This window comes from Bombus vosnesenskii, unplaced genomic scaffold, assembly GCF_011952255.1.
Source record: "Bombus vosnesenskii isolate JDL3184/JDL3185 unplaced genomic scaffold, Bvos_JDL3184-5_v1.1 scf7180000013788, whole genome shotgun sequence".
Taxonomy (NCBI): domain Eukaryota; kingdom Metazoa; phylum Arthropoda; class Insecta; order Hymenoptera; family Apidae; genus Bombus; species Bombus vosnesenskii.
Genome location: NW_022883218.1, coordinates 445,353 through 473,346, shown reverse-complemented (window position 1 = coordinate 473,346; position 27,994 = coordinate 445,353). Strand labels below are relative to the sequence as shown.

Below are 27,994 nucleotides of genomic sequence, written 5' to 3'. Positions count from 1 at the left end.
TCGTTCGTGCTCTGAATCATCGCGCGCACGGAGAAACATGAATTTTTTTACAATTAACCGGTTAACAATATTTCATTGTTGCTCTAGTTGGTTCTTTGTCTCATTCTATTTTCTTCATATTTCCTTTCCTATGAAATATCTATATCTATACAGTCAGAAAATATTTATCACGTGTATAATCACTTTTCAAGTTTTTATGAAACAATATTTCAAACATTTAATTCGAACTTTCTTTCTTTAATTACGATGTTTAGTTCTGAGTTAATTTTTAGAAGTAAATCTTTCAGTAGTTCATTAGTAATCTTATTTTTAGTTTTAAAAAGACTTTCTTTATTGAAGGTAAAGTAAAAAGGTACTTTCTTAAATGACATATTAGTAGAAAAAATTTGAGTGTTTTTAATTGTATACACTGCACCATTATTCTATGTCATTATTTCAAATTGAGATATCTTACCGTCTATTAACGTGTTTGATAGTTAACTTTTACAATAAAGTGTTATCTATCATTCTATCTGCGATATAACTTGACAAATGATCATATATAGTTAAGAAAAACATTGCTAAAGTCGTCGAAATGATCTGTTATATTTTTATACCAAAAATTTTTTTGAAAGAAATTTTAGTTTTGAACCAATTACAAACTACATCCCAGTGGCTGTAAAAAATTCGAGACGTAAAAATAACAAGAATTGCTGAATAAAAACAGTCGAACAATAGAAAGCTTTCAGTTATTCGAAATATCCCAATTTTTAAAAATTGAGATAAAAATTTTGTACTGAACATGAAAGCAAAGACACAGAATATTTTTTGCATCTAATATTTAAAAAGCTGGCCTCTAATCATAATCTTTCAAGTATTACTTTTATATATATATTGAACATAGTTCTGTTAACATAATTAATCAAAGCAGTCACAAATTATTTAAGGCATCGATGATAATGTAAAATATCCGTAGAATGTATACAAATATATGATTAAATGATTATTTAATTACTTTGGCCACTAATGTGGGTGACTTTTAAACCTCCTACCTTCCTCGTACCTTCATCTTTTGTTTCCATCTGGAAGACGATATAAAATCCATCGCAAGCTTTTGTTTGGACACATTCGCGGCCAATAATTTTGCGAAATTCCGAAAGTAAGAAAGCGTAAATTTCTGCAATTAAGGCAAGAATAAAAATTAGCAATATTTGCTTTAATATATCTATCGTATTTCATATCATTTATCATTATTAATTAAAAATTATTATTTAGTTTAATTTATTTCGTATTTACTTTAATTTATTATTAATGCAAGAAATTTTTGTTTTCTTAGAAACATTAATATTTAACCTTTTTAGTCATGAGAAAGGTATCGGTATTATGGCCGTTAACATTGTATTATACATTCAACAAGTTATGAATTTATTACCCGTTGATTTGTGCTGCACCAAGCATTTCTTCCGGTTTTTCCATTACATTGAACGAACGATGAAATTTCTACGAGGACCGAATAATATTAAAAACAATAAAATATTCTGTTCGAACACATTTTATTGTGCGCTCTTACGGAAAGTGCACGAAGAGAACGCGTGTTGTACATTGCAATTGGATTCACCAATTCGTTTATTACCTATATTCCAATCGAACTCAACAACACTGAGTAATTTGTTCGTCTTCATTGGTAATATCTGCTAGATAAAAACGGTGATATTTCAGCAAAAAAAGGAAATCAGTCTTTTTTTTAGGTCTTTAAAAATGTTATTAATTAGAAATAAATCTACGCGCACCCCCTCTTTTTTTATAGCCATACTCGATCAGAAACGCGTGATACACAAGCTGTATGAAACACGAACCCCTCGGTTGTCGATCGTTTATTCCTCCGTTTACCGTTTTATACTTTTTACAAAAGTATATGACGATTAATCGAATTGATAATCGTTTGCGGAAAGCGTTTAATCGACTTTGTAAACAGTGCGATACAGCTGAAGCGTTTGCACGATCAAAGAACAATTTACGTTCAATATTTCTACGTTTAACATCTTTCTTAGTACTGCCAATTAATTTCACACAAAGGAATACACACGTACACACATTTTATTCGTTCCACAAATGACAAGGTTCGCTTGGTGAACAATATAATTTATTTTTATCACCGTAAGTAACGTTCATGAGACTACTTAAGGGCAAATTCTGTAATCTCTCACTTTTATCATCACTTAACAGCGATTTCACAAGATTTCTTGTTAATTCGAATCGTAAAATGCGCGAGATACCATATATTTGACTTCGAGATTGAAACACATTAATGAATGTCATGAAGGTAATTAAATTCACTGCTAATCAATTTTTAATGAAAATATAACGTTGCCCTTTTGTTCAAAATGAGTCCTCGGCTTCGTCAGTGTCGATCAATGGCACTCTCTCGTAACGGAGCACGGTACTCGTCCCAGATGGCTTAAACTGCTAAAGCGCCATGCTTTTGATCTCGTTCTCGTTTACCTGACCTTGGGACGAGTCCTCTACGAGTCCTTCGTCCTCGCCCTCGACCTCCTGCTTGTCGATGCAGTAACGGCAACGCATCTTCGCATCGTCGCCCACCTGCACCAATCGCGTTATGATAACGAGCGTCGTCAGGCTGATGACGAATGAGCCCGATGGCACGATGATGGCGATCAGCAATTCCGTTCGTGTCTTATTCAGGTCAAAACGTGCCACGACTAATAACGAGTTGTTCTGTAACAAATGACGTTAGAAGCCGCGCGGGAAATATCGGAAGTAGGCACGTTACGTAATTGTTGATTACTCGTCGTTGGGAATAAATGTGAAATAACGTGCCCACGATCTGCTTCGATTATGATTTTTCAGTTTGAAACTTGGAAATGATATATGGAATGAAGATTGGAATCTTTTCTACTTGTATTTACTTGTATATTCCTAAAAATATTTGTAGGAATGCGAGGTTTGTATGAATGGTAACTGTAACTGAGTTTTGAGTGCTAGGGATAAGTGGAAGTATTGAGTGCTTGGGATTAGGGTGAAAGGAGGAAGCGTAGAGATCCAAGGCTTTAGGTGGACATGACCGAACGTATCTTGCGAATGTCTGTGTAATTTTCGTGGACTGAGTGAAATAAACTGCAGAATAGGCAAGGAGATTGTAGGATACATATAGAGGGTGGTTGGTAACTGGTGGTACAAGCAGAAAGCGGGTGATTCTACGCGAAAAAAGAAGTCGAAAATATAGAATAAAAATTTCTTTTTTTAATTTTTTTTTTTAATTTTTCCATCGAGACAACGATCTACAGTGAGATCCGTTATAAAATACCGCACGCGTACCGAGCGAAAATTCAAAGTCGATTTTCTCGAAAACAATGTCTCAAACGAAAAATTTTTATTCTATATTTTCGACTTCTTTTTTCGCGTAGAATCACCCCCTTTCAGCTTGTACCACCAGTTACCAACCACCCTGTATATTATATGGAAGATCCATAAAATCTTGTGTTCTATCTTGCCACGCATTGGATATTATACTTAAGAATCATTTTTAATCTATATAATTATGATCTTATTTGGCGTTAAAATTGATTTCCAACTCTGTCCTACATTTTTGCAATGAAAGTTTCTAAATATACATAATTCATTTGTAAATTAGATAGATAGGTAGCATAAATAGTAATTAATTACATAAAATGATTACATAAACTTTTAATCAAATGTTAATTGATGTATAGAAGCATACACTTGTTGTTAGTGATAAATCGTCCCAGGCGATATTTACTCTCTAATTACCCTATGTTGAAGGGAAACATCAAATGTATAATATGTGATTGCTACACATATGTATGTACCATATGTGATACATATCTATAAATTTCTCCTGTATACTAAAATATAGCTACGTAATAAAACGGTAGTTTACGATTTCTTTGATGTATTTTTCATATCCCTTTATTGAAAGGGTGTAAAAAGCATTGAAATGACGTTTTTGACAATGCAAAGGCAAAGGCAGATAGAACAAGAAGATAGAAGATAGAAAAAGGCTGGTTCTTAAAAAATTTAGGATTTAAATTGCCAACACGAATGTTTGATGAAAAATAAAACAGCTTCCTCGTACAATTTTCTCTCTGTGGGTTTGACTTTTTTATGTTTGCCCTATTTTTTTGTTTCTTCCTCAAAGAAAAACATTATTCTCGGAATAAAGTTTAATTAAAATGAACATATTGCTTTTCATAAATCATGTAAAAGTTTATTTTTTAAGGATACCGAAATAGTTAATTAAATTCCAGGAGTTTCGTAATGTTATCAAATTTTATATTCTCGAAAATTTCAAAATTGTTTTTTACGATCTTAAAGAAAACTTAATTAAAAGGACAGCAGTATAGCAAAATACCATTAATTACAAAGAGAATTTTATTCCAAATAAGACATTGATTGATATTAATTTTGAATTAACATTCATATTACCACGTTTCAGTTATTTTCATTAATTAAACATAACATTTCTAGGATATTCGTATAATCTCAAACGTTATGTTCAGTGATTTATTCCATATTACTAGTTTCAAAATACGTTAAAATAAATCAACAATTGCTAGATTAGAAATAACGAAATATGCGCGAAACAGAGGTTCATGCTTCTCCATTAAAAATGGATATAACTCGAAGCTTACTTGAACCATGGCGCGGAAGTATGCCGGGAAAAAAAGGAATAATTAAATGCATCGGACTTCGTTGGACTCCGTAATTTAATTCGTGAAAGTGGAAGACGAGGGAGCCGATCGTTGAGAGCTGCGCGAAACTCTCTGTTATAAAATAATTTCGTTGAAGATCCAATTAAAGGAAACCGAATAACGAGTGCAACGGTAACGTATTATTTTTTGTAGAAATAAAAAAAGAAGAAATATAAAAACAGTTTGCGTTGTTTAGGATGCAGTTCCACTCGAGTCATTCATTAAACCTTGCATTGAACAAAACAAAGCAATTATTACGTAATATTTTTATTCCCATAGATACTCGTAGAAATGTTCAAAGGACGTAACGGTACATTTTCCCTGTTAATCTATACTTGAAAAGTTTAATTGCAAGAAAATTCACAGTAATTCTTGTTCAATGTTGCTTAATGCAATTTTCCACCAGCCAAAAGTTTCATTTCGCTTGATGCCGATTCTATCAAAGTTTGAGCGTATTAAAACATACCAGCCAGTGGATGGTTCGATTCAATTAAAAAGTTGATTAGGCGGTGTTGAAAGTACTGGTGTGTTTTTCTAATGAAATTAATCTTCTATACACCATGAGCCTTTGTTTCAAAGCTTTACGAAGCTTTTACGCGGAATATTTACATTAGAAAAGATTTCATGGTGGCAGGAAAACTCATTTCTTACTTTAATAACAGGGATACTACTGTAAAATTGAGAAAATTTTCTATAGAATCGTTCTTTATACGTATCTTATATAATTTCTTTCTTGGTTTTAGAGAAATAAATGTCATGCAGAAACATTAGTTTGAAGCAACAGGTTCTTAAAAGCATTGCTAAGCAAAGACTTATGAAATGGAATGTGTTCATTAAAGTCGTGTAAAGGCACAATATTTTTTTTTAAGAAAAATGATTTCATAAGAGAAAATTGAAAAAGCTAATTTTCAAAGAAAATGAGATATTCCAGAAAATAGCATACCTTTATGTAGTAACAGGGGTATCGACTTTGTGCCGTCTGATTGTCACCATCCCGGCCATGAGTAGCAAGAAAATCTTTACATTCTCCTTTCAGGGTGTTGACACAGCCTTCGTAGTTGATATAAAGGCGGGAACTATTGTAAATTGTCAGCGATCGTTGTTCCGGCACGTAGACATTCGTAGGATCCACAGGGTATTGTAAGCTCTTTTCATATATATTCAGAAAGCTTGTAAAATTAATACTCGGCTCAGGTACTGGGATCTCCTTTAATAAGGTGCCATTCACGCAATCCTGCGTCCTGCGGAGAAGAAGCCAAAACCTGACTTACGAAACGACGTTCTAAAATGTCATCACGTATTTTTCCCATTGTGTTTCCACTTCAGAAAATGTGGGAAAAATACTTCCTCTTTTAAGATTGGAAAGTTTCCTAATAAATTTCTTTTAGTAAATTAAATAGTATGAGCTTGATAATAAATTGCTCGAAAACATTCTTAACATTTTTTCACACAGAGTTTCATGTTGGAATAAGTCGGAGAAGAATGCGTATAAAAACGTAATACACAGGGCAGAATAATGTTGGTAGAGACATTTGTAATAACTTCTACATTCAGAAAAAGTTGTACATTTACAAAGTTTTTGCTATCTAACATGATGATCTGAAAGAACAATATAGACCATTCGTACTGACATTTACTAATATACATGTATGTGTAAGCGAGATCACGTGTAAGCTCATCTGTAATCGACAAATCTTTAATATCGACTTATTCGAAATCGAAGCTTGGTATGTACAAATAACGTTCCACGTTTTGTATAAGAATTCTATTCAAAAATGTCATTTTAAATAGAATAATCCTTACACGTATATAATAATCTTTACATGTCTCACCCAGAAAACAAGTTGTTGACAAAGTGGAATAGTTTATCCAAGTTGCCTCATTTTCCTCATTGAAACATTCCTTCGTAAACACATTTCAAAAGAAATTTCGCGTGCTCCGACCGCGAATGCTTGACTACACATCTTTCGATACGACTGTTTTTATTTGGTGATTCGGTGTAAAAATCCTGCCTCATTGTTCCCTGGTTCTTATACCCGTCGACCGTTTTGACCCGGCGCCCTTAATGTGGGCGTTCGTAGATATAAAAGAAGAGTACAGATGAAGTATCGAAATAAAAGAAGCGAGGAGAAAACACACGAGCCAGAAAAACTCGAAAGATAGGGAATGAATCGGTGGGTAGAGCCGCAGGATCAATGGTTGCCATGGAAATACCCTTATCGGCGTCTTCTAGAGCCAAAGAACTAGAATATATGGAAACTACACGTGCCCATGATAAGTAAATGATACGGAAATGCAAAAGTACAGTTACGTACTTAAAGTGACTCACGAAAGCATTTGAACACATATCACAGAAAACTCTTATATAGTATATGTATTGTTACGTCGCGTGAGATGGTCCGTGCGACATCCTTCATTGTCTGAACGTCAAGGCCCAAAAAACTGAATCTTATCACTTTGCAAGAACCTTTAATCCTGCAAGTATTTTCGGTTTATAGCTGGCACTGAAAACAGTCCTTAGGTTTATTGCACGTTCTTACAAATTACGGAGAAAGCGAGTAGTTACATAACGGAAAAAGTGGATACTTGTCTAACGGAAAAGCCGGTTTTTCCCATAAACAAGGTCACCCCCGAGCCACGTCAGTAGGAGGCTTCCTCCTCTAATCTTCTTTTATTAACGTTGGCTATAACCAATGGGCATTGCGAATCGTTACTCTCACTTTTCTAACGAAAAGTGTAAACAACGAATCCACGTCTTTAGTTCAAAAGACACACCCACACCGAGCTTTCCTCCGTAATCACACAAGAACGAACTTCTCTGGTTCTCATCACTACAGAGCAGTCACTTCATCTCTCTAAACTTGTGCTCTAGACTACAGAGTAGTCACATCATATCTAAACTTAGTCTGCTCAATTGCTATTTCTGCTACATCAAGGAAGTCACCTTCTTATATTCAACTGTAAAGGCCTTGCTCTATTACGAAAGAACATTCAGTGCTCATCTATCGGAGTGTTATACTTCAAAGTATCGTCTACGACATTTATATCGTACGTAACGGTGTAACTCTTTAGTGTATTAAGTGTTGAAAATACAAATTTTATAACTCTGTTAATCGCAGTGTTATACCACATCAATCACCCCTATTATCCCACAAGAAATAAGGGGAACGATCTGTTCGAGGTGTTGATTCTTATAATTGTAAAGGGAATTTACAGACTCTCGTTGACGCGCTTCCTCGCGATTGCGTCTCCCCGCGAAAGATCGAAAATACATGTATACTATGCGTGTCATATAAAATATTTTGAAATTTCATCAACGTTTCACTGCAATGCTAGTGAAATTTTAGAATTTTTCGTGTAACACTCATAATATATTCATAACAAGTCTTTATAGTTGTTCAAATATTTCGATGAGCCACTGTGCATCAAAACCTTTAAGATTTAAATTTTAAGACCTTTCAGAAACATAGGTCTTCGAACGGCACTGATCGAAAATTTCATATTTACGGATTTGTATAAGATAATTTCGAAAAGCGGCAACCAGTCCTATTGATGCAAATTGAGGTGTGAATATGACGCAATTATTTGCAAGCACAGTTCTAAGAATACAAATTGTAGCATAATTCACGGTAGCAAACATGTTTGTACGAGCTTCGCGACCAAAGAATTTCCATAGGAAGTTTCCAAGATCGTTCTGAGAGCCGATTGAATCGAATATTGACTTGGCAAAGTGCGGCAGATTGCCGCTTTATCCTGTGGGTTTGCGACCACCGAGAAATATCGCGACAGACAGCTTTTCGTTAGTTTATTGTGTAATTTCTCCTGTTACGTCGATATTCTTCTTTCCGAAAACTCACGAATCGTCAGCACTAAAAGGAACAAAATGCACGCGACCAAAATACAGAAGAACGAAAGGCTCGGACCGTTTAACCTCAGGGAGGCATTGATCCCAATATAATCAAGAACGTCGATCTTCTCTAGCCGACCAACTGCGTTGTTCTAGACAGACACACTGAATAATATATCAACTATTTAGATATTAATTCGATGCATTAAAAAAAAATGTAATATTTACGCGTATTTTATTATTACGAGTACCTATAGATCACGTAGTAAACCAAATAATGAAAATAGTTACCATTCTCTATAACCTTGGTTTATTTTTTTGACCACATATTAGGCAGTATGTTCATGTAAACACTCAATCAAAATCCAAATGCTTTACGTTGTATACTTTATATATCTTCGCATATTCATTTTTTTCACACTTAAAGTTCTTATAAATATATGTCGAAGATGAAAGAACATCGGAGCCTCCCCTTTAGAACTTCGGGAAAATCCCTTAACACCGTAATTTAGATTCTATCATAATTAAACAATTGTCGTCATTCAATCTGATTGTATTTGTTCGAGATTTGTGATAGTGGGATTGGGCTCGAGGCGACAACCAGTGCGCCCAACGTGGCCGCAGTCAAGGGATGAACGCTTCGTCCAACAAAGGTATGAGGTAATAGTATAGCTCTCCTTAAAAAGAAATAGTTGTAGCGGCACTCGACAATAAACATTCCAACGGTTTCTGTCCCGTGGCTTGCCACACGCAGACCCTATTCTTCGGGTAAGATGATTACCAGATGTCGACGCATCTCCACAGTATATGTTCAGCTAGTCTAAGGTCCTGTTATAAATCTTAAGATTTAGTTAACTAAAATCCTTCAAACAGACAAACAGTCTTTGTTCCAACTACGGGAAGATAGGGGAAACTTAATTTTTATAAGAACGACGCTTCCCGCTAGCAACTTTCCCCAAGGGCGGCTAGCATCCTTCCCTGACCACCAATATGAGAATTAACCGATTAACAGTAACGTCAATTTCCCTCACTTTCCGGAAGAAGGCTTTTCTCCACGAATCCGATGATCTCGTACCCTTAGACACACCCATCATAGTTTTCCTATACAGCGTCACCGTGACGGAGAGACACTCTCTCGCGTACGGTCTCATCAACGAGTTAAGTAACGTCTTTACGATCCGTGAATATTTCACGTCTTAACATATAGTCCAACTTAGATTTTGACGAAAGTAATAAATTCGCCATCCCGTTGACCGCGGATTTGTTATCGAACCTGAGGCCATTGTCATTAGTATTACGAGTGCCTAATCGCCGCAGTTAATTGTCAAATCGGTTGTATCCATACTTGTGTTAATAAACTCTATCTTCATTGTATCACAACGATGGCTGATTCCAGTGGAGATTCATCAAACGCCCATAACCCTAATCCCAACGCCAACCCGACATACATAAACATCATTAATATACATTTCGCCTCGAATACAATTAATTTATAAAATTATATTTTGGAATTAAATAAATCATGTGAAATAACGTAGATGTACATAATATTTCTTTGAAATTGATAATTAAATAGAGTTGGAAATGAATGAAATGAATGAAATTAATTATTCAGTTAAAAATAATTTATTAGGGATGGATGTACCCAGATATCGAATTAATCTGAAGACACAATATATATATGCGATTGTTTGCTTTCTGACGTCTTAATTACGTCACCAGACAGTTCTCGAACTTATTCGAACTAATTTGAAGCCGTTACACGAGTCTCCTTGGATTTGCATTCGAGATCTTAGTTGTCACGGAATGACGTCACTAAAAAGTATCGACTAAACGAGTGGCACAAGAGTACGCAACAGTTTGATTCATTGTTACTTGACCTCAAAATTACTCATTCATTACAGCTTTTTCATATTTATATAGTTTATCCGAGAAACGATTTAAATTTAATTCAACTTTTCATTATGGTTTACACTGTTCTGTTGAATAACTTCATTCAGGTTTTTTTATATGAGAAAGAAAGTTTCTTACATAAATATGTGGAAATAGTAAATATATAAGTTGAAAAATTGATAAAATATTAGCATTCTATAAAAGAGACCAGAAAGTAACATCATCACGTTTTAAAATTTGTTCGTAAGTCTAGTAGCCGCTTATTGTCACTCTGTACATCAGAGCAAACTAATAAGATCATGGTGAAAGATATTAGTCAAAATATATTTAACGATAGTAATTTAGTTTAATTGTTATTTCAATAATCTCGCCACATAAATGATTATTTTTGGGATATGAAACTCGTTCATTCTCAAAACTGTTTCACTGTTGCTATACGATATTTTTCACAAAAGACAGAACCAATTACAAAATAATTTTACTTTGAAATACCCAAGTGAAAAAAAAATATTACTGTATTTTATAAACCACAACAACTTCTATTTTTATTGGAAATAAAAGTTTCAACTTCCATCGTTTAACTAATAGTGAATAATAATCGTTGATAAATATTTACCTTACTTCGTTGGCTTCTTTGTTCACCACCAAACAGCTAGCAACGATACTTCCATTTCGATCGTCCCAAAATTCTTCAGGCGTAGTTAATCTGACACCAAGCAGATTTCCATTTGCTTTGTTAAGGGCTAGGCCGCGTTGGCATTTCGCGGTGATGACGTCGTCGTCCTGCATAAGGAATACGTTTACGTCTGACGTGGCAATATTCGGGCAATAACGATCGCAATTGAAGCGGCTTTTGATTTTCGTGCATCTCGAGTTCTGACAGCTAAAGAAGCCATTCAGCTTCATGTTGTCCTTCTCGCTGTCCACAACAATGCCGTCAGCTTTATGATGGCACAACATCAGCTCACTTATGTTGACACAGTGGCCAAGGCTGCAGTTGAACACCCCCGAAAGTACGCTACACTCGCTGCCATTGTTGCAGTTGTATTTTTTCAGAGACGCCACGTTCACCTGGAACAGGAGAATGCTTCGATTTCAGTAATTAGAATAATTTGAGTAGAAAGAAAAAGAAGATAGTAGATTACATTGATAGATAGATTTTGATTTGTTAAGTTGATGCATAATGATGGTAAAAAATGTTGAGGTTTTGAGCATATGTAGGTTTTTTGAAGAACCGTATATTAAAGTAGAATAATTTTCATATAATTTTATCTAATTTATGGAAATTATCAATTCTAGACTCATGAAATTCTTTCAATTCTTTTCAATAAGAGAGATGTATTATGCACATTCGACATGTATATATATAATATTCGACATCTCTAATAACTAATACTTCTTTTTTGGACGTGGAGAAATCCTCATGGACACTCCGCTGCTGCTAATAATCGGCAACAGCAGAGTAGTGTCGGACTCTTACCGACTAAAACTCCACGATGACCATCCTACGCGTATGACAGGAGTACTCCAGAAACCTCTTATGAATTATCTTCTGTTGCACCCCCTTCCCGCGTTCTCTTGTTCGAGCCAATCCTAATAATTCTCTTACTGTTGAATTTGGTGTTAGGGACGCCATTACCCCTAGCGCTATCCCCCCTTCTAGTCGTGGTCCGTTTGGACGGCGATGAAGCGGCCCTAGGGCTCCTGACCACCATCCTCTTCCATCGCGTTATCCTACAAGGGTGAGAGTTTTTCTTTCTCTCTCTTTCTGCTTGTTCCTTTGCGAGCACAACTCGTTCGCAGAAGAGGCGGACAGCCTCGTATTCCTGTGGCCAGCTCAGCATCACTTCTACAATCGCCGAGGGGGCAATCTTTCGCTTATGACGTGCCGCGGGGTGTAGCGGGACAGCTCCCACGCCGGACAAAGCTCCAGCGTGTGCTGCGCCGTATCCCTGCTCTCCCCGCAGTGGTGATAGATGTCCATCGTCTCCCGTCCGATTTTCCTCAGGTACTCGCCGAACACGCCGCGTCCCGTGAGCACCTGGGTCATTCTGTAGGTGAGCGGGAGGCCGCGGCGGCCTCTCTATATCTCTCAGTTTGGGAGGACCGCCTACGCGCCTCGATGTTCGCCTCTCTCGTTGATCAGCTGGGATCGCCACTGATACTACGCGTCCTCCTCGGCAGTTCCTAGGTCGTTTGGGACACCGTTCGGTATCCCATGACGATTCTGATGGCGGTTACCTTGTGCAGCCTTCTGAGTAGCAGGATGCTGCGACGACTTCCCGCAGGGAGGACTTGCTTATGTAAGTCTATGGAGGCTGGGGCACAGGGAAGGTCGCCAGGAGTGTACCTACGTGGCCTTGGGTAGTAGCGCACCCACGATCCTGATGCCAAGGATGGGACCGTCTGGATAAGTTCCCGGGTACTTTGTACCTTGAGGCCCCCGCTTACGTCCCATCTAGAACTGCCGAGCACGGTTAGCAGGTCGTCGGCCGGCAGTGACGTGGCCGTACATCTACACGATAGTCCCACCAATGGACTTAGGATGGTACCACGGGGGTCGTGTGTAAGCCCGGAGGGAGTAGCGACCCCTCTGCTCGGCCAATTATGGGTTTGGACTCGTGGTGGCAGTGGTTGATGGCCAAGATGCTGGGAAGAGGGCCGATTTAAGGGGTAATGGCTCGCCCCGAATGGCCTTCGACGGGTGAGCAGCGTCCCACCTGCTCCGGAACCGTCCTGGAGAGACGGAAGGGCTTAGAATGTGCCCCGTTCGATCTGAGACGAGCGACAGTCCCTACAGGCTTAGCTAATCGAGGTAGCAAGGCACTGGGTGCCTTGCGCGATGGTTGGGCGTAATCCCAACCCCTATGGCCCTAGGGGTGCCCGGGTACTGTGTGGCGATAAATAGACGCCGAGGAAAGCACCCGTAACCAAAGACTGACAATACTTGCTGCGACGACTCGCCATCAGATCGTCCGCCCATACCGGAGCCCCGTACATCACTAGGGACCGAACGACGCCCTCGTATAGTCGGCGCACCGCGACTCCCGCCCCGCCGATGTTCGGCAGCAGGCCGCACAAGGCATTGGTAGCCGCCGACACCTTCGGAATCAGGGAGTCGAAGTGCGGCTCGAACGTCCATGGGCTGTCGATGACAAGACCCAGGTATTTCATCTGTGATCTCACCCCGACGATTTCACCTGCCATGTTTATGCTCAGGCCGGGCGGAGAAATCCCTCGCCTTTTCTTGTTGTAGAACCAGATGGCCTCCGACTTCGCAGGGAAGACCCTTTGGCCCAGTTCGCACACGAATCGCGCAGGCCGTTGCGATTTCTTCGATGCGCAACGTCTCGTGGCATCCGCGACCTCCGACTAAGAGCAGAGTGTCATCCGCGTAACACACCACGGCTGCGCCCGGAGGCAGCGGGCATTGCAGTACTTCGTTGTATGCGATGATCCACAGGATCGGTCCCAACACCGAGCCTTGCGGAACGTCGCGCTCGACGGGCTGCCTTTCTTCCCCTTCCCTGCTGGCGTAGCGTACCCACCTGTCGTTGAGGTAGGCTCGGATCAGCCGAACGAGGTAGCTGGGAACCTCGAAGTGCTCCAGGGCTGCCATTATCCTGTCCCACGGCATGGATTTGAACGCGTTGACGATGTCCAGAGAGACCGCTAGCGCCACGCCGTCCCGGGAAACCATGTCCTCCGTGAATGCCCACACGCGTCTGACCGTGTCAATCGTCGAGCGTCCCTTCCGGAAGCCGTACTGGCTTTCGTGCCAACCTGGCACCCGCCCCGCCATGTGTCGCTCCAGGCGGGCGGCAACCACTCTCTCGAGGGGTTTGCCAGCCTCGTCCAGCAGGCATATCGGCCGGTACGCCGACGGAGAAGTCGTCGGTCGGCCTTCTTTACGGAGCAAGACCAGCCTCGCCGTTCGCCATGTTCGGGGGTAAACTCCCTCTTTCAGACATCTTGTGTAGAGGCGCCGAAGTTTGGGAGCCACGAACCCCATCACTTCCCCCCAGATCCAGCCCGGGATTCCGTCCGCGCATGGTGCCACGTCACGGGAGGCCATTCTTCTGGTCGCCTCCCACATCTCTTCCTCCGTGACTTCCCAGTCATCTGTCCATTCTACCGGCCATGTTGTTTCCCGCGATTGTTCTCCCGCACTGTCCTTTTGTGGGGGGAAAAGCGTCCCGATGATCTGCAGCAGCAGCGCAGGTCCAATCTCCATCGTTACCAGAGGGCGTGTGTCAGATTCGACTGCTTCGACTAATTCGAACCAGGCACGGTCCTTCACGATCTTGATCTCCTTTTGTAACGGGCGCCATAGCGCAGGGAGACTTCTTCCTCGTCGCGTTGTCGTCAGCGGAGGGCCCTCAGATACCGTCTTCGGGCCCGGACGCATCTCGCCCTCAGTTCCGCGATGTCGGGATTCCACCAGTAAACTGTTCTGCTTTGCACCGTGCTCGGTGTGGCTCGCGGCATGGATGCGTCGCAAATTGCTGTCATGGCTCGGCGAAGATTCTCGGCCTCCTCTTCCACGCCTGTTTCGGTCGTCGTCGAGGCCTCCCAGCCCCAAGCTGTCGCTATAGCGGCCGCCCGGAGTAGATCTTCGTTCCTCTCCTTTACCATCTTGGCAGTGGGCGCGCGCGTCCTTTTCCCGGCGGGCCGCGACCATCGTTCTGGGTCCAAGTGTGTCTTTCACCTCCATGAATATGTAGAGATGGTCCGAGCGTGTCTCGACTCCCTCGGCCACTCTCCAGCCTGAAATCCGCCTGAATGCATCGAGGGAAGCCCATATGATGTCAATGACGGAGCTCCCTCTCCACGCCACGCAGGTGCTGGCCGAGCCCCTGTTCACCAACAGGAGTCCAAGTACCGGGGCCCAGTCTGACAGCGCGTGGCCGCGCGCGTTGGTCCTGTAGTTTCCGCATTCCGTGGAGTGTGCGTTAAAGTCTCCCAGGACGAGCACTTGCCGGAGAAGGCGTCGCCTGACGCAGTCGCCAACCCCATCCAGGAACTCCTCGAACGCTGCCCATGCGCTATTAGGTGACACGTACACGCCCATCATCATCATCCCTGCCTACTTGACCGCAACGTATCCGTTGCCGTGATCCAGCGGGACTCCGTGGGCGAACGCCCCCGGCATTGATGTCGAGGTGACAGCAACCATTTCGTCCGTATCTCCAGCCCAGTCTGGAGCATCCAGAACTCTGTATGGTTCGGCCACCACCGCTAGGGCGACTGTGCTCTCCGGAATGGTTTGGTGGAGCAGGTCTTGCGCTCGTCTTGACCATCCCAAGTTGGTCTGAAGGATGCGCATTTTTTCAATCACCTAGGGTCCATGGCGACCTTGCCAGCTTGGGCCAGTTTCCTCACTGCACCGGCGGGGTCTCGTATCCATACAGATCCAAGGTCGTTTCGAGCGACGCGGATCTCTCCCAGTCGGGCGTCCTCCGCCTTGCAACCGCTCTCCTTCGCCATAGTTTTCCTGATTTTCCTCTTGGTGGCCGAAATATCTATCTTGGTCACCCTTGCTTCCGCAGTTCGGAAGGGTATCGCCACGCGGGCCTTGCTCGGATCCAAGGTCTGGGTCAGCCGTGCCGGGAGCGCAGCGGCCTTCTCCCTCTTCTGGTCCTCGGAGACCTCCAGAACGACGCCTCCGGTCATAGTTTTGCGTATCCTCGCCGTGTTGATGCCGAGCTGTGCCAGAGAGACGCTGTCCTTGGCCGCGGCCAACACCTCTGCGTAGGATTGGCCCGATCTATCCTTCAGCGTGATCGTTACCGCCGATGTTCGCGGTGTACGTGGGGGAGACCAGCTTGTCTCCCCCTCTTCGCACGTTCTCTGAGCTTTCCTCGGGCCCTTCGCTCCTGTCCCGGGAGTTAACTTCGCCGGTTGTTTCTTCGCTGACTCCTTTTTCTTCTTGTTTCTTCTTTCGACGGTCTGCCAATGGCAGCCGCTTGTCCTCCCTTGGTCGCTGGAGTGTTTGAAACTCGAGGCTCCACCCTTCTCTTGGTCTCGTTGGGAACGACCTTCTTTTCTCTTCTTCTTTCTATAATTTGGAGGCGTTCTTCCATCAGCCGGATCAGCGAGGGTCCTAGCTCCTCCATCTAACATTCGATTGCGACGAGACGCGCTGTCTCGCTGCTCACCTCTGCAGTGAAGCGCGAGGCCAGCTCGTTTCGAAGCGCCTCGTTCTCCGCCTCTAATGCCGCTATGAGTCCTTCCATTATCGCGAAGGCGCCAGAGGCGGGGTCCATACTTCTCATCATCTCTGTTGCGCCAGCGGCAATGGACCTCGCCGCTTCTTTCAGAGTATTCCCACGTGTGCCCTTGAGGTTGCGGGATGTCTCGGCAACCTTGGTCACCTCAGAAACTCGACGGATCAGTTCCACTCCTATGTCCGCCGTAGTAGATGTTCTCATCTCTTCGGCCAAGTCCGTGGGGAGCTCGGGAGAATCGCTGGCCTTCCTTTTCGTCGCGTGGGGTGCTTCGACGGCGGGGGTCTCCTCTTCCTCCGTCGTTTCATCCGTCCGTAGGTTCCCCCCGTTCAGTGTGGAGCAGAAGAACCCCTTCTTAAGAGGAACCGCCTTCCTCATACTTCTGGTGCTGACGTGTGTCGGCTCAGCAGCCAACTCCGCTTCACCTCCTCTCATGGTTTCATCCACCTCTTTATCTTTCCCCGCGGTTGTGGTTCAAATGGCCCGCGTTTTCGGCGCGCATGCCAATATGACTTCCTCACCGGCATAACCTCACACTCGGTTTTATTTCGCCTGTAATGTCTTTCCAGACCGGATTTCGTTACTTCTTACACCCACTTTTTTTCGCAGGCACTAGCCCTTCACTCTGGTTAACTTCCTTGTCCGAATTCTCCAGTTTTCCCGCAGATTTCGCTCGCGCTCACGGCTCCGTCTTCTCTACGACTGCTCCACGCAAATGCCCCAATGGAACTCCTAATAACTAATACTAGATGAAATTTAAGGAATGCTGTCTTTCTGCTGATTTCAATTCTCAGAGGAAACTACATTCAACTTAATAGTTTGTTTAAAGTTGCAATATAGAAATTGTTCGTCGATTCACCTGGGGTATTGACGGATTTGGCATCATCGATTAGTTAGCTTGTCGTCACATCAAACTTTGGAAAAGACGATTGGTTGCTCGTTTTAAAAATATAAAATTCATACAACCCATTTCTCTCTATTTTCACAGCAGTTCGCTTGAGAGTTGTTTATATTCCACCGTCTGACGTGCGTTCCCCGTGGATAGAAATTCAGTATGATTGACGTCCAGTTCTAGATTAGCTTCATTGCCTTTTGTCATGCTCGAAACAAGCTGTTCGATAAACGAGACAAATTTTTTCATACGCAAAAAGTTACATTTGTGTAAAAATAGAAAACGGAGCAAATCTTCATTACTTTTACTCCCTTTTAATGTAACATTCGACTAAAATATTTACTATAATTTTATATAACAAAATAATTACAAACTAATGAAGAACTAAATTTTATTTTCATTTTTTATATTTTCAAAAATAATGAAACAAACTTCTAAAACGGTCTATTTTAAATCACGATGTGTGAGGTTAAAATGATCGATAAAAGGTGTGGCAGGCGAGTAGAACACGCCATTAGAAAGTAATTCAAGACGACGAACCCGATCGAAAGCGTTACGTAGCAGGTAACGAGGTTAGCGCATCGAAGTAACCGGCCAGCGGGCTATGTTCATTACATTAGCATAACTCGGTAATATCGTTTATGCCTCGCTGGCGTGGAACCTTGGTTTTGTCGAAAAACTTCCGCCAGAAAAACGAGTGATACGATACATTTCACATGTACACGACCAAGAATTTTAAGTAAATTGACTTTCGAATCATCATAACAATTTCATCTATCATTTAGGTTCTATGTCACATTTTCTCTTTTTATGCTTTTATTCGCTAGAATGATCTTTTCAGGAAACAACTTTTTTAAATGGCTAGTTGGCTTTCGACTATATTAACGGAAGTTCCGATCGTAAAATAGCGTGAGAGTTGCGTTAAAACGCTCTCTTTCTGTATCTCGGAGCCTTTCGCCGATGTAATCGGATTTTTCTCATTTAATTTGGTTAAAGCAATGTTCATTGAGCTAGTTCTAGTCGGATTAATTAAAAACGTGGCTCGCCTTTGAAGAGCTATCGATTTTTCCTGACCGGGAAGCACAAAAATTCTGAGAAATAATATTTTCGAATGTTCATCCATAAATCATTGTACATTACATACAGGATATCAAATCGATTGGTCGAACAATAAGCGCCAAGTGGTGCAGATGCGAAATCGACTTTGAAGTTGACAAGGGAAGAAATAAAATTCTAGAAGCCGAGCCACTGATAATAGCGATCTTCGCGGGCAATCACGATGGCGCCAGTTTAGGGCTTTTGTCGTCTACAATTTAATCATTTCCGGTTTATCTATGGAACGACGGATAAGACAGGAGCGGAACCGTGTTGTGTTCGGCATGAGAGATAAAGTAATTATTATCTCATAATTGGCACGAGCGAAATAATCAATGCAAAGAGGTAGAAAAGAAGAATGTGACGTTGAAGAAACATTTGGCGAGAGAATCCAGAGTATCATTTTCAATAAGAAGCATCGATTCTCGGCGATCAAGATAATGGAAAATTGTTGTTCATGGTAAAATCTATTCTGCTTATCACTTAACAGTTTCCACTTAATCCATGAAACTCATTCTTCTGCACGATTCCGCAGGACGCGTAATTTTAAAGTTATTCAGATCAATTTATTCCGCGCTGCATCTCCTTCAGGAGTGGAACAGCATGCAACCTGTCACAGAAAGTCATTTGCCTGTTCGGAACGTTATACCTCTCTTTTTTTTATTTTTTTATTTTTTTTTCTTTTTAATTTTTCCATCGAGACAACGATCTACAGTGAGATCCGTTATAACGTACCGCACGCGCACCGAGCGAAAATTCAAAGTCGATTTTCTCGAAAACAATGTCTCAAACGAAAAATTTTTATTCTATATTTTCGACTTCTTTTTTCGCGTAGAATCACCGCCTTTCCGCTTGTACTACCAGTTACCAACCACCTTGTATATTATACGTGGATGATCGTGCGGGAAACTAATATTGACGTGAAAAATTGGGAATCGTTTGACGATGCTTGCGCATGTAGATTTACCTTATGCGCTTTTTACGTCCTAAGGAATATAGAACGTATTTCAGTAACTCAATTTTACGTGAATTTAAGTTATCGCTGATTTAAAGCGCCGTTCGTGAATTGTTTTACGATATCTACTCGATCTTATGAAATTTATCGTGCATAGAAGATTTAAGTATATTGTAAATAATATAAATAAAAGTGACTATAGAAATATCTAATTGTAGAGCTCAACTGGATGGAATTGTTAATAATTTTTCAACTGCATATAAAATTCTTATCTGCACAATTTTTACTGCAAGTAATTTGTGATATGATGTGAGTTACAGGAGCGTGTGAGCTGGTCGTAAAACGTGTCCGGATATATACGATCTTATTTCCCTTGCTTGCTTATTCCGCAGGGTTTAAATCTATCATCAGTTTCTTGTCGAATATGATTAAAATTTTTCTGCTGTATGGAATATGAAGATCTTTTTGGATGAAAAATAACGAAATAAATTTATCTCAAGAAAATAAAAAACAAACATTTTATAAAAATTTACATAAAACATACAACGGCTTTTTTATGTTTTATTAAATTTTGTGAAAGATATAGAATCATTCTATATGATGCAGAAACCTTTTTCCATTTTTTATATAACGAAAGTGGGAAAACAATTATAGATATTTATTACGTCAACCAGTGATATAAAATACAGTGATCCATTAAGAGCTAACGCTATGCTAACCTGACATTTCTTTCTTTTTAGTCCATTTATATTATTAAATTCTACTTTATCACATTGTAGTTATAAAGAAGAATGTCAAGAACTTTCTTTTGATAAGAATATCTTTTTCGTTATTACTTTTTTCTTATCCAGGTTTTACAATTTTATAGCGTTGAGACTATGATCGTAACATTTTTCTTTAAAACATAAATAAAAATATTCTCTGTGTCTCTAATTTGTATAAAATTTGTATAGAATTTCTATAGAATGTCTATTAGGGTAATACATTTTTATACTTTAATAAAACAATATATAATTTGCTTTATTCGTGTCTTTCAGTACGTAAGTACGTGAATACGTAATTTTCAGATATTGTTCCAATGCTTCGCCTTTAATGGATTAAATTTGGATTCATCGAATATTAAAATATAAGTAACGAACCTGTGGACAGGATATGCTGCTGAAATTAGTGCAGTTTTCAAAAACGATGTCGGTTCCGTTTCTTCTTACTGTTGCGTGGATTTGAGGACAAAATCCTGTGGTTCTCGTCAAGCACCACTCCCCGCAGCTTGCCCAGCCGCAATTATTGGCTAAGGTGGTATTAATGGTTTGGCACATGACTGGATCCGGATCAATCCCAGCGTTGAAGACTCTAGAAATTAATTGCGTCGCGTTCGTTAATATTTTGCTGTGAGTGGTTTGGTTTTTGCATGATGTGATACGATATACCAAGTACAAAAGCCGATGAATTTGTTGATATAGCATTATTATCGATCGCTCTCGTTTATAAAATTACAAGTGATTGAAAGATATTTTTAAAATGCGAACAGACGTCAAAATCAGATACAAGTAACTATAGATCAAAAAAAAAAAAAAAAGAAGAGAAAGAAAAATAAGACGTCTACATGACTTATAGTTCACAACAACCGAAAAGATTCTAAGAAACCTTACGCGATTTAAGATTTGACCTTTAACCTATAGAGTTCCAAAGATCATACACTTATCGATGTTCTTCGAATTGAATCTACACCAGTGTCTACGCTATTGTGTAGATGGAATCATTATATTCGCTACCCTATTATTGCGTAACAGATTATTCTTCCAAATTACACTGATCTTCGCTACATACACTCTATAACTCATAAATATCCAGACATTCTGATGGTTATTGATTGAATGGTTAGTGATTCCTGAAGTAATTTTCCGTGTAGGACAAATGTAAAATTATTAACTCTCTATAATGCCATGTAATTTACGATTGTATTGTACATTTACGCTCTTTAACTCCTCATTTTCTACTTATCTCTGTTCCTTTTGCAAAATTAAAGCAATAGTATAAGTAAAATTTTTGAATCCGCAATTTGTTGCTCGACAATTTACCAATATTAGTAAAATTAATGGATAAATTATTTTGTAAAGAGATGCAAGCAATCTATTTATGACAATTACTAATTCATTATTTCTAATTTGAAATAAAAAGGCTGTAATGAATAGTAATTTCTTTTCTCATAAACAACACTCCTGGTATAGAGGGTTAAAGTTGGGGTCATAGAGTGCAAGTTATAGATCTCCTCTAGGAAATTAAGGCCGGCGGAGTCGTAACTTAATTACTACCGACCTTGGTCAATTAATCGATGCAGCCTTGTCGTTTACCTGTGGGCCGGCATATAGATTGCCACGCTCAGATAAACCAATGCCACGCAGCTGGTGACATTGGTGAACTGACAGAAACAGATAATTCCGCATATCCTGCGATCCTGTTCCGGTATCAGGCGACGTTTGTGCTTCCGACCCATCGCGAGCAGCCAATCAGATCTTCTTTTCCTTCGTGAAACCGTGCTCCAACAGTAATTTCTGAACGGATTAACCTAAAGTCTCTTCTCATCAACTTCGGATCCGCTTCAAACCGGACGATTTCTCGGCTCGCTCGGCACAAATCGTTTCTCGATAGAAAGAAACTCTATTTGTCATCGGCACATGTTTTATCACAGTTCACCGAAGTAAGCAATGTTCGCGAAGCTTTGAAGAACGCCTGTTTATACTAGTTTTCTGGAAAAGAAACGCGATCAGTTAGCATGACTTTTATTTATTCGAATCTTTCAGTGATGATGAATAAATAGATTGATATTTGAGGAATAGAATTTTGTAACGAATTTTATTCCGATATTTATAATCGATGTATCAAAAGTAAAGTGACACGAATGATAAAATTTTTTAGTTTTCTGCAGCATTTTATTTTACTTGAAACTTATGATTGAAGGGTTGGAAGGAACAGAGAGGAAGGTGAAGTGACAAACTCTTTTAAAAGAAGACGGACGACGAAGTTAAATTTTAGTAGAAAAGATCAAACAATTCTTCGATCGATCGTCGATTGTTACGAATTTCTGCACAAAAGATATGAATAGATTAAAGATTGAGAAATAGACGCTTTCTTAATTCAGAATCAAAGCGATAGGAGTGACAGAATCTTTAATTTGAGAAACCTGTAAATGAAGTGAAACTTTAATAAAACGAAATTGTACGCTTTCGATTACTATACGTACTAATAAATAGATTTATATTGCGGTATATGAATGAGAGGGTGAGTTGACGGTGAGTGACGTATAAAGGGAAGAACGTTAAATTGTAGACTTTATAGAAGATATATAGAACAAGAACCTCTAATTAAAGGGGATATTATGTCTCGTTCTCTGTACTTACATCGCACTTTTGTCACAAAAATAGTAAGAGTCGAAAAGACGAGTTAAAAATGTTCTAAGGGTTTTCTATGATTTATAAAATTGATGCAATTTTGTGAATACTATCTATTTTGCCGATAAATTAACCACATAGACACATTTTTTGTTACGACCGTTCGCGGAGAGACGCGGTCGCGAGGAAAACGCGTCAGCGAGAGGCGTAACTTCTCGCTACGATTCGGTGAATCGACGCCGCGAGGTAGTCGTTCCCCTGTTTCGTTTAGGATAACAGAGGTAGTTGATTTGAATATGACACAGTAGTAAGTTATATTTCACCGTTTATTCCACAACTTATAACGAGGATAGTTACACTGGTGCGTAGGTACGAGATGAGTGAGTGACTGAGTGATCTGCGGGTGTGTATACCCGCTCGAAGGATGTTGACCGTTCGAAGGATGCAAAAACAGTACTCTTAGAAGACGATGCTGTCTCGGAGGAGAGCTAAGGATGAGTGTGTCTAGCGCACGGGACCATCGGATTCGTTGGTGCCGATGTTATTTAGGAGAGTGAGGGAATAGGCTTCGTTTTAATTGGTTAAACGAAGGGTCTTAACCGCCCTCGAGAGAAAGTGGTTAGTGGGAGGAAAGTTGCAGCGTACGTGACAAAAACTGACTTTCCCTTGTTAAGCCGTGGTAGACAATAGTCTCTAGAAATTCCTCCGGACCAGATGTTTGTTTCGTTTGGAGGACCTTTTCTAGGAAATCTATGTGATTTATGGAAGGTCCTTGAAATCATGGAAGATACGCTGCGAGTATCCGAAGACATCTGGTTGCCATATTGCCCGCGGTGTGTGGCCTCGGCTAGGTAGAATGTTACGCGACGTAACATTTTTTATTTAAAAAGACTATAAAGATTTTATTCTCGCTAAACACACTTGTACTATTTTTCTCGCCAAGTTTCTCTATTGCAACATTGAAGAGAGTTTTATTACAATTTACTGAAATATTGACTTATTAGCGTTATCGATTTTTATTCCCCGTAGATCGAGGAACCGAGGTAGTTATTTGCACCGATCGGTTTTGTTACTTCCACGTGGAAACAAACGGCGAAGGACGTTTTAAGAATATAATTTAATTTACGATCCCGACGGCCATGAAATTTTCTTGAAGGAAGTTGCCACAGCTGTTGAATTTTCCAGGCTTGAGTCCGCTTCACAACAGGTGTCTCGATAGCTCGCCGGTCGAGTTCAAACATTCTTCTCGAGAATACCGGCCGCGTATCATCGATCCAGGAGTTCCCGGCGCGCTGGCAAGAATTCTACGTAACCGAGTCAGACATATGTATTAGAAACTGTTTACCTTCTCTCAAATATCAGGTTCCTAAATAAACCGATCGATCCAGCGTTCGAAAGTGTATTCCACACGAAATACAAAAAATTTGACCTTGATTAAGATATCACCAGAAGTATGAAAGCTCGCGCGGAACATTGATTTTCTGATTATGTAAAGTGGTTGATTTTACATAAGGTCCCAAGACTGACATGCGAACAAATAATGACTCAAACCGCGAATACCACTTATTCGACCAATCGTTGCTCCAGTTAAAATCACCACGAAATTCAAGCCCGCTCGACTGTGAAATATCCCATTGAAAAGGGAAAGTTCACGGAGTTTCGAATCGCTCTTCTAGAACAGATACAAACGTCGGAAACTTTCTATCGATTCACTCTGTTGGAAGCTCTCTTCTAGGCATTTAGCCTTACACGCTGTCTCTCGTTAAGGAATCATATCGCGATGGTCTGGTAGCCTTTCAGAAAATCGATTTTCGACTCATCGTTCCTGCGAATCCTCGTAATATCCAAGAAGTCTTGGAAATTATCGAGTTGATTCACGGAAAGGAAGGTTAAAAGTGCGTCGTTAAATGATTAATAGATTTTAACGAGAAATACTTATGAATTCGTGAAATAGAACATGTAAAAAAGATATTTTATTTTATAAATTCCATAACGCCGAATAAAACAATTTGACTTTTAACGAATGTATACGTTCTGTACTAAGATTATACTTCTGGAACGGTCGTAAACAATTATCGATCACTTTTTATCTTCAACTCTGATAGTTTTAGTCTCTTTCCCTAGATTTTTCCCATCGCCTTTTTTGCTTCATGCTATTCGCGCACCAAGCTTAATGCAGTTAAAGCAATTACCGGGTTTTAACTTCGTTATGTGTATCGCTAGTGTAAACAGGTGCACTCCACCGGATGACGTGCAATTAGATACTCGTAATCCCATTATTGCGTAAGAGACGATCGCTTAACGACCACTGGAAAATAATACATATCGATTCTGGGAAACTTTCAAGCTTGAATAAACAGGTCCGTTGTAGGGTATCTTGAAAGTTCTCACGACAAGACGATTCAACGATGTTTAAGTTGACATCAAAGAGAATTCAAGGAGTAGACGAATCGATGTTAGCATACGAATACCGTGATATATTTGCTATGCCAAATATAGTGCGTTATCGACTTTCTGGAAGTAGTATATTGGATCCTGAGATTTGAAAAATTCTAGATATAAATATCTAACAACGATGATATAACTAATTCTGAAACTTTTACTTTGGATCTCGGAATTTGAAAAATAAATTTCAACCAATAATGATTTAACTAATTCCAAAATGTTCCATTTTCTAAAACAATAAAAAGTACGTTTAAGTGAATTTGTTATTAAATAACTGTTGCTAAATAATTGCTATTAATTAGTTAATATCTGATTTGCAATTCTTAAGCGTTTGAGAATTACGTTCTTTTGACGCAAGAGCGTTTACTTGGCTGTAAATGATCGACATAAATCTACGATAATATCTTAAGTTGAGGGTATAGTTCTAATATTATAGTTCGAGTGAAGATCGCGGGAGTAACGCGAAAATTTAAACCTTTGCAACGAAATACGTACGCAATTTCCATTGTATCAACTTTGAATATTACAAAACTTCTATGCACAGCGACACATCCTCCAAACAACATTGTACGAACACATCTTCTACCTTCAAGTCTATCGAGACTTGCACTAAATGTCAAATATCTTCGATCACGTACAACATGCTAAATATCACTTTCTTTCTCACTTTAAAAAGTCAGTTATACTTCATTCTCCCTAATATAACTTTTTCAAACATAAAACTTTCAGAACAATTTAAATTACAATAATTTCAATCATGAGTCATCCAACATCAAACATGATTTATAAAATAATTAAGTTTTACCTGAAATCTTGAAATCGTGGCAGATGCATAGACAAAAATTTCGATTAAAATGCACAAGACTCAACGAGATTCACCGAAAAAAATTCACTCGAGTTTTACAGAGTTCTGGAACGCAACCACACACGGCGATATCGCAGGGATTCTCGATATGTATCGATACAAGCGAGATTCGCTTGCAGCGAAAGGTCTGGTCGATGTGATTTCGAAACGGTCGCGATAAAAAGACCAGTCAATAACGACGCGAGCTGCTCGAGTTTTCATTTCCATCCATCTTTCTCGATGTCATTGCTTCCCGCGGTGCGTTGACATCGGCGAGGAGAACAAGAAATCTCCTCCAGTTTATACTGCGTCGAACGACCGCGAGGTATCCACGCAATCTAGACGACTATTTGAAAACAAGGCTGGTCGTCGAGTATATGGCTCGCAAGCTCCCCCATACCGAGCTTGCGCCCTGAAGCACCGTCACGGCTCTGCGTTTATGGGGCCTAGCCGGTGTTCCTTTATATTACGAGAGCGGCTGACAGAACGCCCGAGGCGCTCGAATCTTCCCAACATACCTCGAAACCTACCTACGACTGTTTTGCCCTCGAATGCGAATACGCGTTTGCGACTTCCCCTGCAAAAGCTGATTAATTAGTGAGGGAGAAGTCAATGCTGACCTCCGCTTCTTTCATGCTGACTCATGGTTTGTTGGACATTACGTTTCGTTGATTAAACAGTTTTTAAACGCTCTGTGGGGAGGATGGTGGTGTTGCGTTATTAGTAGATTGGAACTGACTGTTCATTAAACTTTTGGTTTATTAAATCTACGTTTCAGCTGGTATTGTCACTTTGTATTTATTCATAGGTATATATAGTGGTTACTTGGTGTGTAATGTATATCATGATTTATTTTACTATACTCACAACCCCTATATCTTATCAGTATTGCAGAACATTGTTTTGATCATGCAGATGTTGAAAATGTTGAGGTTCCAATTTGAAAAGCTTCTCTTAGAAACTTCTTAATCTGTTTATACGTGATTTAATATTCGTATCTTAATTTAACTTGTTGCTAATTTTCACGATCATCACATTACAGATCTTATTATCAGGTACATTATTTTAAGGTATCGAGTTGATAGGTTTAATTTTAGCCTTTAAACTATTATATTACGTGAAGAAATTCCTTGTGCTTGTTAATAATGATTCATTATTAATATATAGATAATATTTCCTACTAACAAAAGTCGGAATATTCTTCAATTAGAAAACAGAAACGTATCCAATTACGAACGTTTGACCATCTCGATCAATTCTGTTCCATCGTATATGTATATGATATTTGTAACAGTTCTATAGGGCTTAGTAATAACATACATATACAATTTCCATTTCAGACTCATAGGATCTCGAATAATTGCAGAATTCCATTGTTTCGTATACCTGTAGTTCCCTCTTGTTAGTAAATTTCTCGCTCTTTGATGTAATTACATAACGTATTAAACAATTCGAAAATTTTCCCACTAGCAAGCATAATAGTCTTACCACAGTTTGAATAGTTTAATGCAGCACAAATGTTTGACGAACGATCTGGGAGCTTTAAGAGGCATCATGTTGATGTAAACATATTGAATCTCGTTAAGCAAACTTCCTTGTGTAACGCTTGATTAAACTGGAGTATTAAAAAAGATTAGAAAAGAAAAATAATATTGAAAAACTCTGATGCACATCGTAATTACTTTTCGCATTATTAAA

General features: G+C 39.9%; 1 protein-coding gene across 1 annotated transcript; it reads right to left on the bottom strand.

The window, feature by feature from the left end:
* Nucleotides 1-10: 10 nt before the first annotated feature.
* Nucleotides 11-22,393, bottom strand: LOC117238971. Its single transcript, XM_033504202.1, has 5 exons — nt 21,970-22,393; nt 20,758-20,968; nt 11,066-11,520; nt 5,653-5,950; nt 11-2,715 (listed from the first exon to the last, which is right to left on the bottom strand). The coding sequence occupies exons 1-5, from the start codon at nt 22,110-22,112 to the stop codon at nt 2,446-2,448; spliced, it is 1,377 nt and encodes a 458-aa protein (XP_033360093.1). The 5' UTR covers nt 22,113-22,393; the 3' UTR covers nt 11-2,445.
* Nucleotides 22,394-27,994: the final 5,601 nt, after the last annotated feature.